This window comes from Pundamilia nyererei, unplaced genomic scaffold (genome assembly GCF_000239375.1).
Source record: "Pundamilia nyererei isolate P.nyererei 1_Seehausen unplaced genomic scaffold, PunNye1.0 scaffold00108, whole genome shotgun sequence".
Lineage (NCBI taxonomy): Eukaryota > Metazoa > Chordata > Actinopteri > Cichliformes > Cichlidae > Pundamilia > Pundamilia nyererei.
In genome coordinates this window covers 1,100,571-1,125,036 of record NW_005187509.1, presented here as the reverse complement: position 1 = coordinate 1,125,036, position 24,466 = coordinate 1,100,571, and the positions used below count along the sequence as shown (strand labels likewise).

The following is a 24,466-nucleotide window of genomic DNA, read 5'->3' as shown; positions in this document are numbered from 1 at the left end:
GGCTCTAAGAGCCATTTTGTTCGCGACCGACACATCACTAACAGACAGAAGCCTCGAGGTTCCCTGAATGTTTGCAATCATCTGTGTTTCTGATGCTTTTATGACCCGTTTCATTTTCTATCAGAGCCGTTCGGCTTCGGTGTGTCCACCAGAGGGTGACATGACTCCATGCGGTTTATGCTGCTAATTTCTCTCAATCTCATTACAGCCAATACCTCTGACATTTAAAAATAGCTGGCCAGCATTTTCTCGTGTCTGCATCATGCTCCTGCAGGTCCGCCTGCAGGAGCCGCCTCTGGCAGCTCTTTTTGAGACATTCACGCCACGTAGGGCAGCGGCCCACATTACACAGGCGCTCCTCTGTATCACTTCCACCGCATCCTTTCACTGACCTCAGAAGGCCGTGCTGCTGACGGAGGAACAAAGTGGGCTCAAGCTCATTGTGCCCGGTTTATTTGCAGCAGTTGTGCTCCCAGCAGCCTGTTGGCTCTTCATTGTGAAACGGTGTTCAGCTTCACACAAACACGTGACAGTTTGACAGGAACAATCAGAGCCTCAGTTTCTCCCCCCAGCCAAGGACCGACGAGTGTTTCCAGATAACAGGTTGGCTTTGTGATGTTAATGCGCACGGGGTGGCTCTGTATGAAATGCAGGGACTGGCATTGCTGCCTTTGTGCTCACTGGTTCCATCCTGACCCAGTTAACTGCAGATCAGCCAATCAGGCAAGACTCTCGATTCATCATCTTCTTCCTTCAAAGTGAGACCGAGAATAATGCAATTATATTCAGAGTGGTACCCTGTTATTTATCAGTGTGTGTGAGGGAGGTGGACAGGCTCCACATAAACAGGTTAATCTGTCCTGAATAATAGCAATCCCAGATTAGTCGCAGAGGTCACACAGGCCGCTGCTTCCACAGACTCAGCACTATTGCACACCTTTTATCACACCTGCAGAGCTGTACTTACAGGTGTGTGTGCTCTGGGATGAAGAGCCGAACTGGAAGAGCAACCGCGTAAGAGCTGCATAAACGATACTGTGTCTCCATCTAAAAATGGGTAAATGATCCATGTGCAGGGTGATGAGCTCTGCGAGCTTAAGAGGGTCAAAGGTCACCTAATAACAAGCTGGCAAAGTGCCCTATCTGTGCAGTGGGTTTGTTTGTCAGGCAGCAGATGAAGCAGCTGATCCAGGATCAGCCACAGCAGGATTTCTGTGCCCTTCTTTTAGAATCTAAACAGCGAATGCACCTGAAGACGTTTCAGTTTGCGGTGGAAGTGTTTGGATAAGAAAACTCCACGCTCTGTTTTTAGGGGAGAAGAAGGGTTTCACATGGTTTTCAGCTTCAGCATCTATTCAGTTTTAACTGTCACACCTGATTTTATATCCTACTGCACTTGGTTGGTCGAGAGCAGGGGTGGGCAACTCCAGGCCTCTAGGGTCCTGCAGATTTTAGACATGTCAGCTGATTTAAATGGCTAAATGACCTCCTCAGCATGTCTTGAAGTTCTCCAGATGAACTAATTGTTTGATTCAGGTGTGCTGACCCAGGGTGAGATCTAAAACCTGCAGGACACCGGCCCTCGAGGACGGGAGTTGACCACCCCTGTTCTAGAAGATAGATGGGTGGATTTCAAGTGTATTTTCAGCAGAAAGCAGACAAGTATCAAACTTTCTCTATATTTCCTCTTAAACAATTGCATGCGCTCTGATCCCTTTCCTGCCTCACTCAGGTAACATCCAGAAAAAGACAGAGACCTCGTCATAGCTAAATGGGTCCCTGTGCAGGTCTTTGTTCCTTCTTCAATTCAATTCAATTCAAGTTTATTTATATAGCGCCAAATCACAACAAAAGTCACCTCAAGGCGCTTCATAGATACAGAGAAAAACCCAACAATCATATGATTAGCTTGGCAGCTAATGAGCTGCTTTTCCTGTGTTACACCCCCAGAGGAACAATTGATGACCCCTGCTGCTCAGGAGGAAGCATAGATGAAGAATAGATGGAGCGCAGCTGAGAGCGCGTGGCATCTGAGGATAACGGAGAGGCTTCACTTACAGCATTTATGGATATCATCAGAGCGTTCATCAAAGCAGCTCTGGGAGTTTTGAAAAGTGCAGCGAGAAAGCAATGATAATTAGATACAGTGAAATATCCACTCTGCCTCTTCTCTCTCCTCCTAGAGCACACACTTCAGCAGCTTTGTGGATGAGCTGACCGAGTACGTGACGAAGAATGTCCTCGCCGTCCCGATCATGAACGGTAAAGACATGGTGGCTGTCATGATGGCTGTTAACAAGCTGGATGGCCCGTGCTTCACTGCCAAGGATGAAGAGGTAACCTGTAACAGCGCCTGTCCCTCAGCAGACTTTCTTCTTCCGCTTTGTCTCATTCTGTCAGTGATATTTAGGTAGCTGCATCCCCTTTTGTCTTAACAAGTAACATGTAGGGTCAGTTTCTCAGACCTGGAGCCAGATAGACCCGGACTAAAAGAAAACCTGGCAGCAGGACTAGACTGAGTGTTTATGTGGAGGAAACCAGACAGAACTGATAAAGAACACTATCGAGCGTACCTCCAGAATAATCCCCAATAAAACGATCTTCATTTAAGACCAATCACAAACACAAGGAGTCGAAGTTACAGATGTTACAGATGTGACCAGAAAAACATGAAACTTTGACTCACATGAACTCCAGAGGTCCTGACTCCATCAGGTATGGTTATTGTTGGATGGACATACTCCACCTGCTTTTGATGATGTGTCCTCCTCACTGTCCATTGGCTCAATCAGAGAAGCATGGTCAGCTGCAGCATTCGAGACCAAACTTATTATAGTTCACTAAAACTAAAAAGAATGAAAATAAGCTTATAGAGTTAATATGCTCAGTTTTGGTACGAGACAGAGAGTTGCTGTTTTCAAAAAGTGTTTTTACAGCAGCACTGATTTTCATAAACCCTGCCTCTGACAGATAAAGACTAAACTGACACAAGAACATTGACTCTTGACTCTAAACTGAAGTAAAACAAAAAGTCAAAATGAAATAAAAATAAAAACTAATTAGAAAATTCAAAACTCTGGATCACACAGACATTCAAACACACCAGGAACAATTCACGGTGGCTGTTGAGCCAGCTGCGTCCCCCTAACCCCAAACCACGCTCCACTCGGATCTAATCGCGTTCTTGTGGTGCCACCGATGTGAACGATACGTCATGTAGTTTAACTGTGACACAGCAGATTTATCAGAAAACCATCAACAGACTGAAAAACTGTGTGTAACTGAATAATAAAGTGACAGGAAGCTCATGAGGTGGCTGTTTTTGTGGTGGTGTATGACTAAGTAAGAAGCAGCAGTGTGTAAAGTGCAAAACAAGTCAGTTTATATACAACTGCAACAATGTATGAAATGATCACATTGACCACTAAATATGAAGCAGTAAAATATATCAAATTCATTACAACATTTAAAACAGTTTCAAATTCAAGCCATTTAAATTTTACAGGTACAGTTGGTGACTAGGACCTCTGTCAGTTTTTTGTTTAAAACTAGATAAAGGGACAAGAAATTCCAACCTCATCCTGAGCTGCAGATAATTCCAAGACCACATGCCGAAATAAGACAGACTTGACATTCCTGGCTCTGTGCTCACAAGTTCTACTTTAAACCGCAGCCAGCTCCTGGCTCTGAGATTGTAGGTGTTCTGGAGGGCAATGAACTTGGTGTAGATATATGATGGCAATTTTCTTAGAATGACTGTGTATATAAAAATATACCAATGCTTCATTATTCAACTATTGAGTGAAGTAAATCCAGCAAGGCTATACAAAGTGCAGTGATGAGTCATGAAGTGTGAGCCTGTTCTATATCTTAGGGCAGCATGGTAATGGGGTCTAATTGAGCTAAGGTAATGGGACAGGCAAATCGATAGACGGCATCGCTTAATCCAACAGCGATAAAAACAAGCTTAACGCAAGTTACAATAGAGAAACACGATTTTAATCTATAAAAAAACTGTAAAGTAAATTTGAGGTTTTTTATCAAGTATGTAATTTGAGATCCTTATCAAATACAAAGACATTTGTATGAGTCAACAAGCTCTATGGTATCACTTTCCTGAGTTGATGTTCGGAGCTTCACAACATTACTTTGGTTTTGTTAGCATTCAGGACTAATTTTGCATCATGAAGAGCTGTAAGATCTATAAGGTGACCAAGTTGGACCGAAGGTTTGCATATACTTCATTAAGATAAAAAGTCAAAGAAGTAGAAATTAGAAACAGAAACAACAACAAGTAAAAATGTTTTTTGAATTTTGCAGCTAGTGTGTATGAGGCTAAGCATCAGGCTTTCAAATTAATTAAAAGTCTGTCTGGGTCTTTGGTTGATTGATAAGCTGGAGTGAAAGATTGCTGCCACTCCTCCTCCTCGACCTTCGAGGATTCTGATAGTTACTATTACTCAGGGGTGTTGATTCATTTAAACTAACAATCATCCTGCTGTAACCAGGTTTCTGTAAGGCACAGTAAATCCGTTTGTTGATCAATTACAAAACCATTTACTAACAGAGAGACTTAATAATGCACATTTCACTGTTTTACTCTTTGGTGCAGTCTTTGTGATTTTTTTTATTCTTAAGTCGATTTTTGCTTAATTTTGGGGTTTTTTTGCTGCTCCAAACATGATGAATGTCAGGAGAGACATAATGAGGCATCTTTTTGTCATAACTAACAGGGACCGTTTAAACATTGCATTTGAAGATAAAAATGAGGCGTTTCTGCAAGTTTCTTGACAGCAACTCATCAGAACTGTGTGTTCTGGGTTAGGATTATTATAGCTCTTCATTAAAACATGGACACAAGCTCCAAGTCTGCAAATTAATTCCTTGAGATGATCAGCTGGAGGAGAGGTTTTTTTTAGGATTGCTGGTGTAATAAGAAATGTAAGAGCGTGCAGTTCAAAATCCTCACCACTCATGTTCTACTCTCTCCCAGACCCTGAACAAATATCTGAACTTTGCTAACCTGGCACTGAGAGTTTTCCACCTGAGCTACCTACACAACTGTGAGACCAGGAGAGGACAGGTAAGGATAGATCTATGCAAAGCCACTTTCTTTAGTGGTGATGAACAAAAAAAAGCGGCAGACATTAGAAGGAAAAGAAGCAGCAGAGATGAGTGCGTGGTTGTCCTTGGTTCAGGTTTCTGTTTGATTTTGCTGTCCAGGTGTTGCTGTGGTCAGCCAGCAAGGTGTTTGAGGAGATGACAGACATCGAGAGGCAGTTCCACAAAGCCTTGTACACAGTCCGAGCTTTCCTCAATTGTGACCGCTACTCTGTGGGTTTGCTGGACATGACCAAGACCAAGGTAGGCAACAACACACTCACAGCCAGAGTCACAGAGGAGCCAGAAATCTTTAGCAAGCTGTCCAGCATCCTGCTATTTGTAATGTGAATGGTCTGGGTTCAGGACCAGGACCTGCTGAACCAACATGTTTAAGAGTATCATCCCTGTTTCTATGCTGCGTCCATCCAGTCTTTGTTTTTATGGAATCCATTGTGTTTTTTATCTTCATCTTTTGGGAATGCATATTTTCAGACTCCTTGGGCTTTCTTTATCTGATCTGCTTGATTTTTTTCTTCTGCTGACAAAAGTATATTTAAAGTATCTTCTTAGCTTCTCCATGTATTTGTAATAACTAACATGGTGCCATAAATACTGGCTGTGGCTGTCACCTAATTACAAGCAGCTGCCAGTTGATTCCCAGCACCTGCTCTCAGAGAACAAACACATGTTGTGTGTCTGTACAGATGGCCGTCTGCTTACAATACTGGATTTCATGAATAACACACTTAATAACAAACAGCAGTAGAAGCTGCGCTGTGATCTGTGAAATTGGGCATGTTCTGAAGACTGAACAAAAGCACCACATCTTCCCAGAATAACATTAAATAACGTTAATGTTTCTCTCCTCTAAATCTGCCTTTTTCTCTCTGTGTCTCTGTTATGTGTGCAGGAGTTCTTTGACTTGTGGCCCGTTTTGATGGGAGAGGTTCCTCCTTATGATGGACCCAAAACTCCTGATGGCAGGGTGAGGAGGTCCTGACCAAACTCTGAGATCCAAGTCCATGTGGCATTCATCTGTTACTCAGTGCTTCCAATCACAGTGACTGTAGCACCTCCAGCAGGTTAAAACGTGCCAGCTTCTTGTATCTCCATCAGCAGGCCAATCAGAAGCTCATTTCTGTGACACATGCTGAGTGAAATCATGCTTCCAGCCCTATCAAAGTCTTTCTCCTCTAATCTTTTTCCCCTATCTGGCTCTAGTTTATCAGAATTCACACACAGTGGGCTTTAAAGTGTTGTTGGTTTTTTTCTATCTGTGTGTGGAGTTTACACCTGATTTCACACCTGAGTCTGTGCAGAGAGTTTCAGCAAACTAACTGTGATCTTATTTGACCTCTCAAGGAAATCATCTTCTACAAAGTGATTGACTACATCCTCCATGGCAAAGAGGACATCAAAGTCATACCGTAAGTCTCAGCAGATGTGACATTAGCAGATATTAGTGCCGCTGCAGAGATTTGACCACTAGCATTACGTCGGGTCACACTTATGTGTCTGCAAGGAAGGAAATCTGAGCACGGATGCAGCGATCTCTTAACATAGATGATATGGTTGTGTATGAGAGCAGTGCAGGGGTCACGTGATTGTGACCCTTGCACTGCTCTCATGGAAGGAAGGAAGGAAGGAAGAGTGGCTTAATTCAAACGTGAATACTTGGAGTCCTAAAAAACACATCCACAGGAATCACAATCTGAACACAACACGTGGAAGACTGACGACAGTATAATGATAAACATGAACAGCCTGGCGAGTCTGTCCTTACTAGCATGAGCAGCGGTCCTCTGAGAGAGCACAGGTGACTCAATACAAGTAAGTTAATATATAAAACAAGTGAAGTTAAACGCACTAAATTAAATGAAGCAAGAATACATTTGAGAAGGCTGATTTTAATAGTAATAACATTCTATGTGGGAGAAAAATAAAGATTTTACCTGAGGGTAAAAAACAGATTCGGGAGCTCTGCGAAGCCTCACAGCGCCACTGATATATTTTCCCTTCAGCCATATAAGGCTGTGATTTCCGTGATCCCACCCTGCTCTGTAAACATTAATAACCGCTGTGCAAACAATGCAGCTCACAGTAACTTCACCACAGTGCAAACCAAAGGCTGTACAGACGTTATTTGACCTGAGCTTGTTTTACATGACATTTGCTTAACAATGATACAGTAAACTGAGTATTACCACTGAAATGTACACTTTGTTCGCTTTTATTAAAGGTGATTGTGGCATTTTAACCTTCTGTGTGGCATGTCTTCATTTCCAGGGGTCCTCCAGCAGATCACTGGGCCCTGGTCAGCGGTTTACCCACCTATGTAGCAGAAACTGGGCTGGTCAGTATCTGTTGTTCCTACGAGCTCACATTAACTGTCACAAGATAATCAATTTCCAACGTTTCTGCTGTTCTTACCCAATGAGAATTCATTCAGAAGCTCCAAGTTAGCATTTTAATACTTTTAAAAGCAGAAGTGATGATCTGACCGAGAAACTGAGGTTGCTGTCATCTCAACCCTAAAGCTTTTCTACTTTATCGTCTATTTTACTCCCGTTTACAAAGTAAGCATCAGATCTTCTTAAGTAAGACACGAATGGAGCCCATACACTGATCAGCAAAGCTGTAAATCAAGTGTGCAGCAAGTTTAGCTTCTCATAGACTGTTTTTTACAGCCTGAATTGCTGCCCCTTGCTGGTCATTAGAAAAAACGCAGGTTAATGATCTGGAGCCTGAACTGAACCATCTAAATATTTTTGGCAATACTTGTGTTTAAAGTTTGTGTCATATTACTGCATAAAATATTCCTGATCAGCTTTTCTGTCTAAAAAAACAAACATTCCCTTCTTCCTTTGTCTCTTGTGAGAAACGTCAGCCCCCAGAGGGCCTCGAGGGGACCATGTATAGGCAAGGACTGTACTGACATTTAAATTTGAGGCTTTTGCATTTGTGCCTCACGATGAGTTGGGACAGTTTGTCAGGCCATGTGGACACGTGATGACGGCTTGAGCTTGGACACCCTGGAGGTCACAAATGTGAGAATGAATGAGTGTTTAGAGAGCCGGATGAGTACAAACGGTGCCAGCTCGGTTCATTAAAGGTTTAATTAAAGGCAGTAAAAACTTGTTTGAGCTGAAGAAAAGATTCAGTGTTTGAAAAGTTGCACTTCCCCACAAACTCAGACTGTCTTTAGCCATTTCTGAGTGAGGACATTTATTTGTTATTTATTAGTTATTATTCCTGTCCCCCTCGGAGCCTGGTTCTGCCAGAGGTTTCCTCCTTTTAAAGGGGAGTTTTTCCTTCCCACTGTCGCCAAATGCTTATACAGAGTCATGATGGGTTATTGGGTTTTCTCTGTATTATTGTAGGTTCTTTATCATATAAAGCACTACAAGGGGACTGAATGGAACTGAATTAATTTTTTTTTTTAAGTCTCTAATGTTGGTCGTTAACATTACGTCCATCTTGTAATTTTACTGTACTTTGTGTTCTTTGTCAGAACCACGTTAATAACTCCTTAAACAATAAAGTCTTAAATCATTGCCACTGATGTGGAGACAGTGAAAACTTTAGATCATTGTCCTTTAAAAATCTGATTTCCACTCATGTTCGCTGCAGTGTGCGGGTGGGTCAATGAGCAGAGTGCCTTCAGAGTTATTACACAGTTGTCAGCGTGCATGCCGCTGTGGAAATGAAAAGTGCTCAGCCACACGCTGCGGTGATGTATAATTGTAATTTCTGCAACCGTTGTAATTAATCACGGCAAGTGTTTCCCGAACCGCCGAGCCCGCTGCCGCCGCTCGTCTGTCTAATCCTCCTCCTCGTCTGTCCTCCTCCTGTCCCGTCCTCCCGTCGTCTTTGCTCCTCATCATCTGTCACGCCTACATCATCTCTCCCGCTTCATATTTCCCCTTCTGCTTTATGTACAAGGTGAAAACTTTATTCCTCTGCAGAGTTACGTTTCCATGATTGAGAGAAAAAGCTGAGAGCTTGACGGTGACCTGAACATGTGGTTCTTTCTTCCACAGAGCTAGAGCACGTTCATCCCACCTTCTGCTCATTTCTCCTCATTCTCATCGATATTTCTGCTTCTGAAGCTTCCAGATGATTCAGAAGTCTTTTGCTAACACGTGAAGCTTCTTCCCCTCACGTGCTCATCTTTTTACTTCCTTTTCCCACAGATTTGTAACATAATGAACGCAGCTGAGGACGAGTTTTTCAGCTTTCAGGTAAGCTGTACGCCATCTTTCATTCCAAGGATGCTTCATAAAACACAAAGATGTTACTGAACGACTTCAGGACTGACCTGCTGTCAGTTATCACTGACTCCAGACTAAAGTGATCATCCTCAGTATTATCTTAGATTACAACATGACCATAATGATGTTTGAAGTCTTTCAGTAAGGACAAAGTAGTTTTAGCTTCCTGTTTGAGGGCTCAGTGAGACCGCTTTGGCTTGTCATCTGTAATCAGATATTCAGTAGAAGAAGATGCTGGAATTTGATTGCACTGTGCGAGCCAGCTCGAAGGACGTGTAGGAATAAAGTATGCAAAAAAATTGCCTTGGCACTACAGTGGTCTGTCCTGTACTATAACAGTACACCAGAGACTAATCGTGAACATATAAATCGGTGACATTTCCAACATTCTCTGCTCTCCTTACTTTAAATGATGTTCCTGGGGGCTGTTAAGCTCCGAGTGCATTTATTCTAATCGTTCTACTGCGGTGGGTACTGTTGTCCGAGCTCACACACAGATCGTGCTTCAGGTCTGCTGACAGTGTGGGGCCTGTTACACTGGCTTAAAGCTGCAGTCAGTCATTTGAACATCTCAGATGTCTGCTGACTGATGGAGGCAGACTGCCTGACTCTGAGACGGTCTGTAGGACAAAAAGATTATTACAGAAAATAAATAACTCTTTCCTTTATAAGACCAGCTCAGAGTGGGCACGCAGGCCGTCCTGTCATCGCTAATTAAACTCAGGGTGTTTTCATGTTCAGACGGAGCCGCTGGATGACTCTGGTTGGACCATTAAGAACGTTCTGTCCATGCCCATCGTCAACAAGAAGGAAGAGATTGTGGGTGTGGCCACGTTCTATAACAGGAAGGATGGGAAACCTTTTGATGAGATGGATGAAACCCTGATGGAGGTACACTGTGTGTGTGTGTGTGTGTGTGTGTGTGTGTGTGTGTGTGTGTGTGTGTGTGTGTGTGTGTGTGTGTCACTGGTTTACTATAAATACACTGCAGGCCATTCAGAGCGTCTGCATTATTTATAATCAGGCCTGGAGGCTTTTACTGATGTCTCTGTGGCCACCTCACTGCAACACAAAACACCCTCAGCTCATCAACAAACCTCTGCTCTTAATATTGTTGCCCTGATTTTATCACTAAATGAACTGTACCCTACAGTAGGGAGCGCCCTGTGGTGCCGGCTGCTGTACATTTAAAGCTGACTGAGGCTGCAGATATATACAGGACTACACACGACACACAACAAACCTTTACCCACTAGACTATATCGCAATAACACATACTGTTTAATTGTACGCTGATTGTGAGGTGAATGAAGCTCCAGTGTTTTCTCTCCCAGTCTCTGACTCAGTTCCTGGGCTGGTCGGTGCTCAACACCGACACCTACGATAAGATGAACAAACTGGAGAACAGGAAGGACATCTACCAGGACATGGTGCTCTACCACGTCAAGTGTCGCAAAGATGAAATCCAAAACGTCCTGGTGAGTGAGTCTGTGTCTCCCCACTCAAGTTTTGTTCCTCCTGTTTCAGGCAGGAGCACCTCAGAGATGAGGATGGCCTCTAAAACTAATCTCTTTGGCTCTGATTAATGAAACTTTCAGTAAGTGAACATCTTTAGTGGAAGACTTGAAGAGTCGTTGAATTACAGCATTGTTTTGGATAAATGTGATTCTAATCAGATGGAGATGAAGCGCTCTCTTTTATGTCTGTCTTTTATTGTTTGAGTATTCGTGCTAAAAGCTGTCTCTCTGAAGCTTTGTTGGTGGATGTGGATGACAGGAGCAGGAGCTGAGCATCATCTGTAAGCTGGAATAAGCTGTCAGGTTTTCTATGAGGTGATTTGTCAGAGAGACAACTTGCTCTGACCTCAGATCAGGTGTCAGTTGATGGATGCCAAACCATTTTATCCAAGGTGACTGTTGACGATGTGTGTTTGTCCGCAGAACACCAGAGAGAGGTGGGGGAAGGAACCGGACGAGTGCGAGGAGGAGGAGCTTCAGGAGATCCTGGTAAAAATGCCAAACGCTCCCATCAGCACACAAAAAGAAAAACAGGGCAGGATGAGAAGGGAGCTGTTTGTTCTGATGATTTTTATTATTCCTAATCCACGCGGAGCTCCGGGTCATGACCAAATAAAATATTCCCACATTGATCTGATGCATTGTTCTTGTTTTCCTCGACAGTCCGAGGTGCTGCCGAACTCCAAGAAAGCCGAGATCTTCGAGTTTCACTTCTGTGACTTTGAACACAGCGAACTGGACCTGGTGAAGTGTGGTGTCAAGATGTACTACGAACTCAAAGTGGTGGACAAGTTTCACATTCCCAGAGAGGTCCGTGTGCCCCCATCCATGGCTTTAAGTGCGACGCACACGGGAGCAGCAGCAGCTATGATGGTTTCAATGTTACTCGTAACACAATAATCATGTTAGTGGTTACATATAACTAAGAATACGGTAAAGTGTCATTTAGGGAAGAGAAAAGTTTGCAGCTGACCTCCATCAATCGGTGGAGGGGTCTACGTACACCTGCACAAAGGAAACAGAGCGCTGGTTGTGATGAAACAGCAGTCACCTGCTCTCAACACAGTGCAGTTACAGCTGTTAGCTCTGAGGTCATGCTGGCAAGCCCCATCCTGGTCTGCAGGCTTCTATACCGTCTGCCAGAGGGCAGCAGATAAAAAAGTCTGTGTCCAGGGTGTGAGGGGTCTGTGATGATTTTCCCTGCCCGTTTCCTGGTTCTTGAGAGGTGCAGGTCCTGGATGGAGGGCAGGGGGGCGCCAGTGATCTTTTCTACTGCCCGTACAGTCCGCTGCAGTCTGCTCCTGTCCTGTTTAGTGGCTGCACAATACCAGACTGTGATGGAGGAGCACAGGACAGACTTAGTGACTGCAGTGTAGAACTGGATCAGCAGCTCCTGTGGAAGACTGTACTTCCCCAGTTGTCTCAACAAGTACATCCTCTGCTGGGTCTTTTTGAGGATGGAGGAGATGTTGGTCTCCCACTTCAAGTCCTGGGAGGTGGTGGTACCCAGGAACTTGAAGATCTTCACAGTCAACACCGGGCTGTCATGGTGAGGGGGAGCAGTGTTGAGGGATGTCTCCTGAAGTCCACTGTCATCTCTACAGTCTTAAGCTTGTTCAGCTCCAGATTGTGCTGACTGCACCACAGTACCAGCTGCTAACTTCCTGCCGGTATGCAGACTCATCACCATCCTGAATGAGGCCAATGATGGTGGTGTCATCTGCAAACTTTAGGAGTTTACCGGCCGAGTTCTTGGAGGTGCAGTCATTAGTGTAGAGAGAGAACAATAGTGGTGAGAGGACAGATCTTTGAGGGGCACCAATACTGAGGGACCGAGTTTCAGAGGTGATCTCCCCCAACCTCACTTGCTGCTTCCTGTCTGTCAGGAAGCTGGTTACACGCTGAGCTGGGAAAGTTTGGAGGAGAGAAGTTCAGGCACAATGGTATTAAAAGCCGAACTAAAGTCCACAAACAGGACCCTGGCATAAGTTCCCGGGCGGTCGAGATGTTGCAGGATGTAATAAAGTCCCATGTTCACTGCATCATCCACCGACCTGTTAGGCAAACTGCAGGGGATCCAACTGGTCTGTAATGTCCTTCAAAGGATTTCATGACCACAGACGTGATGTGAACTCTGTCTCAGCAACAGCTGGACGTGCACATGGTTTAAAGTCATCACCACAATACTCGCCACAGGAGCGTTTTGGGATATCAAATTATAAGAGATGACGAAAAATTGGATGGCTAATGTTCACACAGCACGTCAATTCAGGGGCTTTAAGTTTAGCATGATCTGTTTAAGAACAGACATTTCCATGCACACACTTACACTTTTTATTGGTTAAAAGTGACTGACTACTAGATAAACTAGCATCATTTCAAATGTAAGGATTGTTATTAATACCTCTGGACCTCATGCTGTGCTTCCTCTGCAGGTCCTGGTGAGATTCATGTACTCCCTGAGTAAAGGCTACAGGAAGATCACCTACCACAACTGGAGGCACGGATTCAACGTTGGACAGACAATGTTCACCCTGCTGATGGTCTCTCACACACACACACACACACACACACACACACACACACACACACACACACACACACACACACACTCAGTATCCCTCAGCCCCACCCCTCTGCTCACCCTGTTCTTCTTCTTCTTCATTCTCTCAGTCAAGGTGATGAACATCCTTTCCTTCTTCTTCTCTCATCTCATTATTTTGCTCATTATCATGTGGAGCGCACTGTACATGTGGCCGTGCATGTTTGTGTGTTTGTGGCAGATATAATGGAGTGTGCCTGAAGGGGTCGTTATTAAGAAAACCACTCAGAGTCATAGTTTATATTCATATAGCGCAGACACATGCAATGATTCTGGGTGTGGATCGGTGTTAATCCCTGTGTGTGCATATCTGTGTGTGTGTGTCTGTGTGCAAGTGCACACCTGCACGCCGACTCCATGAATAAACATCTGCTCTGTGTGGCTGACACTCTCAGACAGGTGATCTGAAGCGTTACTACACAGACCTGGAGTGCATGGCCATGGTAACCGCCGGCTTCTGTCACGATATCGACCACAGAGGAACCAACAACCTCTACCAGATGAAGTAAGAAGGCAGGGGTGGGGGTGTTTGGCATGCTGCATATATGAGATGGGTGTAGTCACCAGTGGAGCATTTAGCTTGTTTTCCGTCATTTGCAGAAAAAAATCACGTTATATTAAAGAAGACTTAAAAACATCTGAGACTGTTTCCTGAGCTCAGAGAGCAGCCAAGCAGGAGCCTTATTTTCTCACAGAGGAGTCTCCCTCTGCTGGTCATTACAAAGAAACAATGTTTTGGGCTTAAAATTACATCCATATTTTCTGTACAGTCTGTTGGCTCGATTTGATCAAATCAAACACTGATTTCTACTCGAGGCCCTGCACGAACGCAGCTTTTACTGTTTGGTTTAAGAAGCAGATCTCCTGACAGGAGCATGTGCAGAAAATATGGCATTTATTAACAAATCTTAAAGAAACATAAGCCACTAAAAGAAAACTACAACCACAATTACAAAAAGTCAGGATGCTGTGACGTAGAAAACAATCAAATGTTCAAATCAAACACTATAAGAAAAACATGACGACATCATTATGAACTTGATTCAGTTCAGTTTTATTTATACAGCGCCAGATCAAGGCGCTTTATATTGTAAGGTAGACCCTACAATAATACATACAGAGAAAAACCCAACAATCATATGACCTCCAATGAGCAAGCACTTTGGCGACAGTGGGAAGGAAAAACTCCCTTTTAACAGAAAGATTTGGAGGTAGTGACGTGTCTGTAAAAGTTCGACAGTTCATGAGTCTGTGATGGTCTGCGAGCCTGATAACTGCAGATAACGAGCCGGAAGCTCCCGTTCCTCTTCATGCGGATCCGTGTTTGGGTCTGACCTGAGATCAGTTTTAAAGGAGCACATTTCTCCATCGTAGTCACACGTGCCGTCTTCCCTCCATGACTGAGCTGTAGCCAAGCCACTCATAGATGCTGGAAGTGTTCCTGATCTATCCTTATCAGCCTGCGCACAGAGATTCCTCCAGCTGTTGAGTATGTTGATGGTATGATGTTCTGTAGATGATTCACAGTGAGGAACATTCTTCTGAAGCTGCTCCACAGGTTTTTGAAGGCTGGTGTCACACGCAGACCCTAACATTGAAAAACACTGCACATATAAACTTACAGCTAAATCAAAGTTTGCCTGTTTAAGAACAAACACCACGCTGATACATGTGGCTACAACTCATCTGTGTCTTGGTGAGCAGGTGAGACTGCTGCGACCCTCTGTACTTGCACATTGCTCATGTAAGGATGCCAAAGTGCAGGGGCAGCAGTGGGAACCCTGAATAGTGAGCAGGTGTCACCTTTGTGAGCGGCATGTCCTGATTTGCTGAAGAGCATCAGTCACGTTCTTTGAAACTTTCTGGAAATCAGACCTTTGTTTACTCTGAGGAGCGTTTATTGACTCCGAGCGACAGTCGCTTGTCCCGTGAGCTGCCGAGCTGACCTCAGCTCTTTAAGTGAAGTCAACGTCACACACAGAGAATATCAATGAGTCGATATTGACGAGCTACGCCTCCAGCTGCTCTGCTCCTCCCGCTGATGGATGAGCTAATGAAAGCCACCATTAGCAGTGGACACAGGCAGCCAGGCCCACCCTGGGCTCAACATGCATGATTTATCACAGTCTAGCCTCCCATTGTGCGTGTGTGTGTGTTTTTCTGTGCAGGTCTGGTAATCCTCTGGCGAAGCTTCACGGCTCCTCCATCTTGGAAAGACACCATCTGGAGTTTGGGAAGACTTTGCTGAGAGATGAGGTATATACACACACGTTAAATATGAAGATGTGAAGCTTTGTTTGTGTGCAGTGATGATTTGATTGCCATCACATCTTCAGCAGTGGGGCTGAGATGTTTGAGCGTTACCTCTGCTTCATCAGAGGAGGCGTCTTTGAGCTCTTTGAGTCTCAGGTGCAGGAACCTCAACCTTTGCATCCTTTCTTGTTGTTTGAAGTGTCTTTTTTTTTTCTTCTGCTTCAGGCGCTGAACATTTATCAGAATCTGAACCGCCGTCAGCACGACCTCGTCATCCACCTTATGGACATCGCCATCATCGCCACTGATCTGGCTCTGTACTTCAAGTCAGTACGCTAGCAGCATCATTCCACAACGTTACCTTTGGAATGTGAAGGCTTCAGTAACCTGACCTACAGCAGGGGGATAGTTACCTGATCCCTGCTGAATTCAAACAGTCTCTAATGTTTATGAAGTCTCTTCCTCCAACCACAGTGGGTTGAGTTGATGCCAAGGAGCTAAATTTTGGCTTCATCTGATCAGCACCAAGCCTTCTATGATGTTCCCTGCAGATCTCAGACATACCTGTGGAACCGCCTGCCTTCAGATCATTAACTAGCTCCACCCACCTCCTTTCTCATGATCCTCACCCCATGAAGCGAGATCCTGCATGGAGCTTGGCTTCAGCTTTCAGCTGTGCTTTGTTCACACAATGAGCTGAGATCAGGAGTACTCAACTGATTGATTATAATCATGTAGTGCATGTGACACGGGTACAGAGCCTGTCTGTGGGAGCCAGAATTGCTTGGACCAAATTCTTATGAAAATCAGTTTATATAATGACTTTTCTGGGTTTTTGGTTGAAGCCCTGTCGCTCTCATTTAAAATGAAACTACCATAAAAATTAGAGACTGATTATTTCTTTGTTAGTGAGCAAACTTCCACATTCAGCAGGGGACCACAGAATGACTTAATTCACTTTCTCCAGGCTTTGGAATAACTACAGTAACAGCGGAATGGTTCCTGTGAGCTGATTGGAATGTCTGTCTCTGTGCAGGAAGAGGACCATGTTCCAGAAGATTGTAGACCAGTCCAAGACCTACGAGAACTGGAATGACTGGACCAAATACATGATGCTGGAGACTACGCGCAAAGAGATCGTCATGTATGCAGAAGCGCACACACACACGCACACACACACACACACACTCACTCTCAGGCAAGCAAGGAGACCCAGACGCGCAGCTCTGACCCATCCACGTGCTATGCTTGCAGGGCGATGATGATGACAGCCTGTGACCTGTCCGCCATCGCCAAACCATGGGAGATCCAGAGTAAGGTAGGCCCCCCTAGTGTCTCAGTTCTGGTTGTAAAACGGGCTCTCTGCTGTAACTCGACACACACTCACACACACTCTGCGAGAGGCGAGCCATGATGAAGTAGATGCAGAGAGACGTTTTGTCAGCGCTGCCATTTTTCCAGGCAGCGTTTGGCGTCGGTTCCTGACGGCCTCGTGCATCAAAAGCAACCTGCTGCTTCTCGCTCGCTTGGCACGCCTGGCAGGCTCAGCATTTCTGTAAAGTATGTAATATCAGCACGAACTGACAGAAAGCAGGACTAATAATGCATTTAGTTTCTGGGACGGTGGCTCCCAGCCGGGACCCCCCAGGACTCGCCGAACACCTCTGAGGTGGCAGGTGGAGTAGTGTTTACGCTGTCAGGCTCTCCTCCAGGTGATTTACTGCATGGATGAGGTGTATTAATTATTTAGATCAGCTAATCCAAACAAACACACTTTAATTGAAATGTTCCTGCTCAGGTGGACGTGCAGGGGGCGGGGCCAAACTTTCTAAGTACTGCACAGTCTAAAGACTAAACTTGGTTTCTGTGAGCATCAGTGATGGGGTCTGAATGAACTGCAGCAGTTTGATGTCTGTGACTTGGAGGAGCAGTAGAAGTGCATTCTGGGTAAAGGCCCATGTGGCGTCTGCTCAGAACAGGTTCGATTCTTCTGTCACATTCTTAATGCAGCTCGTGTTGCGAAACGTGCTCGTGGGCGGTGTTCATGTTCTGTGCAGCAGACCGAACCGATCGTATCAGAATCAGGGTCCAGATCTCAGAGGTCTCGGGATCAGCAGACACTCTCTGGTGTGTCCCTTTTTACCAAGCGTCTGACCTTTAGAGGGGAACATCCCGCTGATCCTGAGAGCCTTCTGCTATTTAAAAATCCTGTAACGGACACAGTGAGAGCTGGCACTGAGGATGTTCCCAGTGTATTCTGATGCTCCTTCATCACCTGAATCTACCCTCAGAGCTGAGCAGCTGTCATACGGAAACATCCGTGACGATCGTGAGCAGAGGCATGCAGACGCTCGATACCCCGCTGTAATTTAACCCTGGTTACTCTCTTAGCCTGCTTTGTGATTTAAACAGATAATCCGGTGCAGATAGATAGTGATGGACGCCTCTCGCTCAGATGTTTCACAGACAATAGCTTCTTGATTCTCTGTGAAATTCTGCTGACATTTTTATGGCTGATAATTCCCACGTTTCACTCCGCTCTGCTTCCCACGCACACAGATTGTGTCTACAGGCTTTGCTCGCTTCGCCACAATTGTTCCCCAAAACTGGCTCGATGACTAACTCACTGCTGAATACAAAATTTCCATATTATTCATCAGCGCTCCTCCATCTCTCTGAGACACAGCCTGACACTGTAGCAGTCTGATTCAGATTTAGCGGCCGATGTGAAACACAAAGGATCATTTCCTGCTCCATCAAATGTTTCCTCCTATCAGCTCCGTGGTAAACTGCAGCAGCTGTCCTTCCTCCAGTCCCAGCATATGTGTGTGTGTGTGTGTGTGTGTGTGTGTGTGTGTGTGTGTGTGTGTGTGTGTGTTCTCCTTCAAAGCAGCAGCTCTGACCCGACCTGTGTGGTTCCTCCTCCAGGTGGCGCTGTCTGTCGCTGCAGAGTTCTGGGAGCAGGGAGACTTGGAGAGGACGGTCCTCGAGCAGCAGCCTATCGTAAGAGCTCAGATGTTTGCAGCTTCTGCTGTCCTCACTCTAAACTAACCACAGACCACAGACTTGGACACAGTCACAGACAGAAACAGCTGTGGGGTTTTTGTTGTTCCCTGTCAGAAATGTGAGAAAAAATAATATTTAGAATAAAAGGAAAGAAGGTACGCGGTTCCTCAAATGTACGGCAAACATGGTGCCTGAAGGCTCCAGTGGAGGGATTGGATCTCCTCTCACATCAGGGCATGGGACCACCCCACCTTCACTCGATTCTTCTGGAGTTTAAAATAAGACTCATTTGGAGGAACAGTGAAACGTTCCAAACACATTTCCACTCAGTTATTTCCATGTGTTTATTCTGAAGTTGGAGTTGGGGAGGACTTGGTGGACCGAATCCACGGGGTTTCATTAGTGATGGGGAGCAAATATGAAAGGACAGACTGGCATCCCTGTGGCGCTGCTGAGCAGGCGGTGCTGAGCCATCGTGTGGAGCGCTGATACAGAGAGAGCCGTGACTGTCTGACCAAATCCTTTCCGACCTTCTTGTTCTTCCCTGCCTTGCTCTCTCGTGCCCTTCAGACACCTGAAGCACCGCCCTCCACGCTTACCTGGCGGTGCTCTGAGTTAATCTTAAGCAGTGTCAGCTGGGAGAGCTTCCTGTGCCACAGAGGTCATGTGACTCACTGTGGTCTGACAGGACTCTGCAGAGGCTTTTCCAGCAGCCATCGTGACCTTTTCAGGGCTCGCCTCAGCATTTCCCCGAAAGATGACGTTTGAATGTAGCAGCTTCTGTTTTAAAGGTGATGCATGTTTGAAAGAAGCTTGCATCATTTCATGTTTGTATAATTAGCCCTTTATTAAATGTATTTTTAAATACTAAGCATCCAAGACCTTGGTCTCCAGTTCAGCCAACAGTCAGGGCTTTGTACATGGTTTGAGGACTGTGCAGTAACTCGGCAGTCATTAAGGAGGAAAACGTGAGGAGCTGACCGCTGAGAGTTCAGCAGGTGGATAAACGTCACAGGTGTGTGAGGCCACAGTGATGATGAGGCCATCAGCTCACTCTCTCTCTCTCTCTCTCTCTCTCTCCTTCAGCCCATGATGGACAGGAACAAAGCGGAGGAACTTCCAAAGCTGCAGTGTGGCTTCATCGACTTTGTCTGCGCCTTTGTGTACAAGGTGAGAGCTCACCCACTCAGACACCCACAGCTGCTGCTTCCACCCAGATAAACATCTGCAAGCGTGGAGCAGTAGCATATGGCCCATGAGCTGCTCTGGCTCTCTGTGTCATTTAAGCAGCATTAGCGGTTTGGATTGAGCAACGCTGATGTGTCTGATTTGTGTCGTCCCAGGAGTTCAGTCGCTTCCACGTGGAGATCACCCCAATGCTGGACCGGCTGATGAACAACAGGAAGGAGTGGAACGCCCTGAAGGAGGAGCACGATGCCAAGGTCGCTGCCATCGAGGCGGCTAAGAAAGCCAAGGAGGAGGAGGCTGAGAAAGCTGCGGCAGCCAGACAAGGTAGGAGGCGGTCAGGCGTCACAGCTTTCCAAACTCTGACTGAACACTGAACTTCTCTCCTTTCCTTCCTGCTGCAGCGAGCGCGGCCCAGTCTCAGTCAAAGACGTGCATTCTCAGCTAGAGCTGCTCGCGGTACCCTGCCGGGCTGGCTCGACATGCCGCACCTGAGGAACCCACTTCGCTGGGAGGTCGTTTCCTGCTTTGGACACTTGTTTCCTGCAGCTGTCGCTTCATAAATGTCCTTGGTCTGCTGTAAATGTGTCTCATTCGCTCTTCTGTGCTTCCTGTTGCATTCATTTGTTTGTGGGAATCACAGTTTTTTACATTTACCGCCAGTTTAGTGCAGGATCACAGTGCAAGGCCCTTAAGCTGAGCCCAACATCGCAGGATACTCTTGAAGACTGTGACAACAATATTTCCAGCCTGTGAATCAAATGTCAGAAACCATTTCTGTATTATTTTGCTTTGACAATGTGTCCCGGGTCATGTGCACACTGTCAGAGAGTCACAATAAGAACTCTGTGATTCGTTAGAAGGCTGTAAAATAGAAGCTGCTGCCTTTTCTTTGCATCATTTCCTGTAGCTGACCCAGTGATGGGAGCCTTTCAGTCGTCCCTCACTCACCTGTGTCGCATTCATGTTCAGGATGTAACATGCATCACTTCTGTGTCTGCACACTGACTGCTCTCACACACACACACACACACACACACCAACGACGCTCACTTTGTAATGAAGAAAAGAGAAACAGCTTGTTTGCAGACATTAGTAAAGATTTCTGACTATTTCCCTACTGAATGACAGCTGTGTCAGCGTGTGTGTGCATGTGTGTGTGTTTCAGGGTGTGTGTGTAGATGACTTTGTACTAGAAAGTATCTGTCGGATGTCTGCCTGCTCACTAGTTTCTTTCTTGGGCCTCGAGCACACTTTCTTTTCATTTCCAGGAGAATCAGTGGAAATGTTTTACATCGTTTCAAGCTTAAAGGATTGTGATCTAACAAGCATCTGACTAACATACGTCCGCCACAAAATCCAACATCCTGCTGCTTTTATACATCAGTTTGAAGCCAGCCTCAACAACAGAGGAACTGTTCTAGTGGGCTGGAAAGAATTTAGCAAGGAGATTTACAGATGCTTCAAACCCGGTTTATTCTCCACCACAAGAAGTTTTCAGATGTTTGTTGGTGAAATACTCCACTAAATCCCATCTCTTATTGCATAACGGCATTTTTCCTCACTATTGTAGAGAATCTTTTGGTAAAATGTATTTTACCTGCAAACTCAATTCAGTGTTATTTAAATAGAATCAGAATCAGAAAGGGTTTTATTGCCAAATGTTGAGCAGGTTTACAACATTAGGAAATTGCTGCGGTGCTTCAGTGCGAACATACTGTCATAAATTGCGCTTAAATAGACATGAAAAAATAAAAGTAAGAATAAGAATTAAAAGTGCTACGTAGAAAGATATATGCATGAGATATACATGAGATATATACATGAGAATAAGAATTAAAAGTGCTAAGTAGATAGATATATACATGAGTGCAGGTGGTGATCAGTGCCAAACATGGAATGATGCAGTGAATGTGTTAGTGGTGGGAACAGTCGTACGTTTATTGTTCATGTGTCCAACAGCAGAGGGGAAGAAACTGTTCTTATGGCGAGAGGTTCTGGTGCGAATGGACCGGAGCCTCCTGCCTGAGGGGAGCAGGTCAAACAGACTGTGTCCAGGGTGAGAAGGGTCAGCTGAGATCCGAGCTGCAGGCCGCAATGTCCTGGAGGTGTACAGGTCCTGCAGAGATGGGAGTCTACAGCCAATCACCTTCTCAGCAGAGCGCACAACACGCTGCAGTCTCTGTTTGTCCCTGATAGTGGCTCCAGCGTACCACACGGTGATGGAGGAGGTGAGGATGGACTCGATGATTGCAGTGTAGAATTGCATCATCGTCCGTGTTGGCAGGTTGAATTTCTTCAGCTGCCTCAGGAAGTACATCCTCTGCTGGGCTTTCTTGATGACGGAGGTGATGGTGGGCTCCCACTTCAGGTCCTGAGTGATGGTGGTACCCAGGAAGCGGAATGAGTCCACAGAGGTGATGGGGGTGTCAGTCAGGATGATGGGGGGGAGTGGGGCTGTGTGCTTCCTGAAGTCCACAATAATCTCCACTGTCTTCTGAGCATTCAGCACCAGGTTGTTGTGGCTGCACCAAGACACCAGACGTTCAACCTCCCTCCTGTAGGCAGACTCATCCCCGTCTGAGATGAGCCCAATAACGGTGGTGTCATCTGCAAACTTGATTAGCTTGACAGACTGGTGGGTGGAGGTGCAGCAGTTGGTGTACAGGGAGAAGAGCAGAGGAGAAAGAACACAGCCCTGAGGGGAGCCGGGGCTGATGGTCCGAGAGTCCGAGACATTCTTTCCCAGCCTCACATGCTGCTTCCTGTCCGTCAGGAAGTCAGTGATCCACCGGCAGATGGGATCAGGCACATTCATCTGGGAAAGCTTGCCTCGGAGATGGTCTGGAAGGATGGTGTTGATAGCACCACATCACAAAAACAGTCGCCTCAGGATGTTTATATTGTAAAAGTAAAGACCCCCACAGAGGTACAGAGAAACCCAATCATTCAGACAACTCTGTATCTGTGAGCAGCTGGTGATCTTGGAGAGGAAAAACTCCCTTTTAACAGGAAGAAACCTCCAGCAGGACCAGGTTCAGGGAGGGACAGCCATCTGCTGTGACTTGGTGGAGGTATGGCAGACAGGACAGGGACGCGCTGTGTTCTACATCATACCTATCCGTGGATACTACAGCAGCGATGCACTTTCACAGTAATGGCCTCAGCTGCTCTAAAGCTGAGAAATTATTTAACTGTCTGAGGTGTAGGAACATGCTCTCTCTGAGTAAGGATTGGATTTCAGATTCACTACAACTAATCAGTGACGTTACAGCTGTGCATGTGAGAACTGTGCAGAGCTCTCAGGCCTCGCATGAGGACGCTCACAGAGAGACTCCTACAAACAGCTGGAAAACCCGAGCTTCACTCACAGCACTCACCATTACAGAGGCAGGAAGTAATTTCAAAACCAAGAGAAAACGGTTTTAAAATTGAACGTATGTTTGAGTGAACCATGCAATAGGTGAGATGGTAGCAGGTAAAACCGCTATAACCAGTGTTGGGGAGTAACGGAATACATGTACTGGTGTTATGTACTAAAAATACAAAATATAAGTAACTGTATTCCATTACAGTTATCGTTTAAAAAGGTGATAATTAGAATACAGTTACTTTGTTGAAATAAATGGATTACACTGAGCCAGCACAACAGAGCTAGCAGTGCACGGGCAGGAATGCATTTCTTACTTGGAAATTCCCATACCACTTCACATTTAAAGAAGAAAGGGATGGGCCAAATCTGGGTGTGCAATGCAAACTCTTTGACTACGATGACCTGGATGACAGAGAACCTTCACAGACATATTGCCGTACATTTTGGGAGGAACACCCTTCAACTGGTGCGGGAGTATGAAAGGGAATCAAGGAAACTAGCGGATTATAGGAACCATCTCCGTTTCAACCTAAGATGTAGACAAAGCAGAGTTGTTCCTAAGAGCTTGCTTTGGATCCACTGTCAGGGGATACAGAGCAGACTTGATTCTACAGAGAGCACAAAATCACCTTTTAAGTGAAAGGATAAGACAGGTCCATTTCACCATAGATGCCCTCCAGATCAAGATCAGCCAGACCCTGCAGGAACTGGAAATCCTTCTACCCTCTCCAATCTTAGAAGAGGTTTACAAGTTTGTGGACAAGGCTCAGCGGGCCCAACACTCTAAAGGAAAAGAAAGACAACGCAGGAAATTTTACGCCTTGCTTTCAAAAACACACACTCCTCATCCTGAACCTACACAACCCAGAGAAGAAAACACACCTGAAGTCAGTCAGGAGAAATGGGTTAAGAACTTTTCAGACAGGATTCTCACTGAACCTGAAAAGAGAGTATTAGCCAAAGGACTCAATTTTGCCATTTCTCCACAACAGTTGCCCATAATGGACCTCATCACAGCCACAGAATCTGCCATACGGATTAATAAATTATCACAAACAGAATCAGAGCAAATCAGGATGAAAGTCTCAGCCACGCTCTCCAGTGCCAAAGTCCCTCCATCCAACCTCACAATACAGGAAAAGAAGGCCGTCGCTTC

At 45.4% G+C, this 24,466-nt stretch overlaps 1 protein-coding gene across 1 annotated transcript in view; it reads left to right on the top strand.

Moving 5' to 3' along the window:
- pde6a (phosphodiesterase 6A, cGMP-specific, rod, alpha) overlaps positions 1 to 21,062 on the top strand; it is a 24,420-nt gene extending 3,358 nt beyond the window's left edge. The window contains exons 4-24 of the mRNA XM_005741222.1: positions 2,184 to 2,336; positions 4,994 to 5,083; positions 5,224 to 5,364; positions 6,014 to 6,088; positions 6,466 to 6,530; positions 7,390 to 7,456; positions 9,297 to 9,344; positions 10,116 to 10,265; positions 10,709 to 10,852; positions 11,315 to 11,380; positions 11,555 to 11,701; positions 13,327 to 13,434; positions 13,889 to 13,998; positions 15,662 to 15,749; positions 15,972 to 16,072; positions 16,783 to 16,890; positions 17,001 to 17,064; positions 18,675 to 18,749; positions 19,839 to 19,922; positions 20,096 to 20,264; positions 20,342 to 21,062. Coding sequence (XP_005741279.1) covers positions 2,184 to 2,336; positions 4,994 to 5,083; positions 5,224 to 5,364; positions 6,014 to 6,088; positions 6,466 to 6,530; positions 7,390 to 7,456; positions 9,297 to 9,344; positions 10,116 to 10,265; positions 10,709 to 10,852; positions 11,315 to 11,380; positions 11,555 to 11,701; positions 13,327 to 13,434; positions 13,889 to 13,998; positions 15,662 to 15,749; positions 15,972 to 16,072; positions 16,783 to 16,890; positions 17,001 to 17,064; positions 18,675 to 18,749; positions 19,839 to 19,922; positions 20,096 to 20,264; positions 20,342 to 20,385 — 2,097 coding nt within the window. The 3' untranslated portion in view covers positions 20,386 to 21,062. The remainder of the gene's footprint in view (positions 1 to 2,183; positions 2,337 to 4,993; positions 5,084 to 5,223; positions 5,365 to 6,013; positions 6,089 to 6,465; positions 6,531 to 7,389; positions 7,457 to 9,296; positions 9,345 to 10,115; positions 10,266 to 10,708; positions 10,853 to 11,314; positions 11,381 to 11,554; positions 11,702 to 13,326; positions 13,435 to 13,888; positions 13,999 to 15,661; positions 15,750 to 15,971; positions 16,073 to 16,782; positions 16,891 to 17,000; positions 17,065 to 18,674; positions 18,750 to 19,838; positions 19,923 to 20,095; positions 20,265 to 20,341) is intronic.
- Positions 21,063 to 24,466: the final 3,404 nt, after the last annotated feature.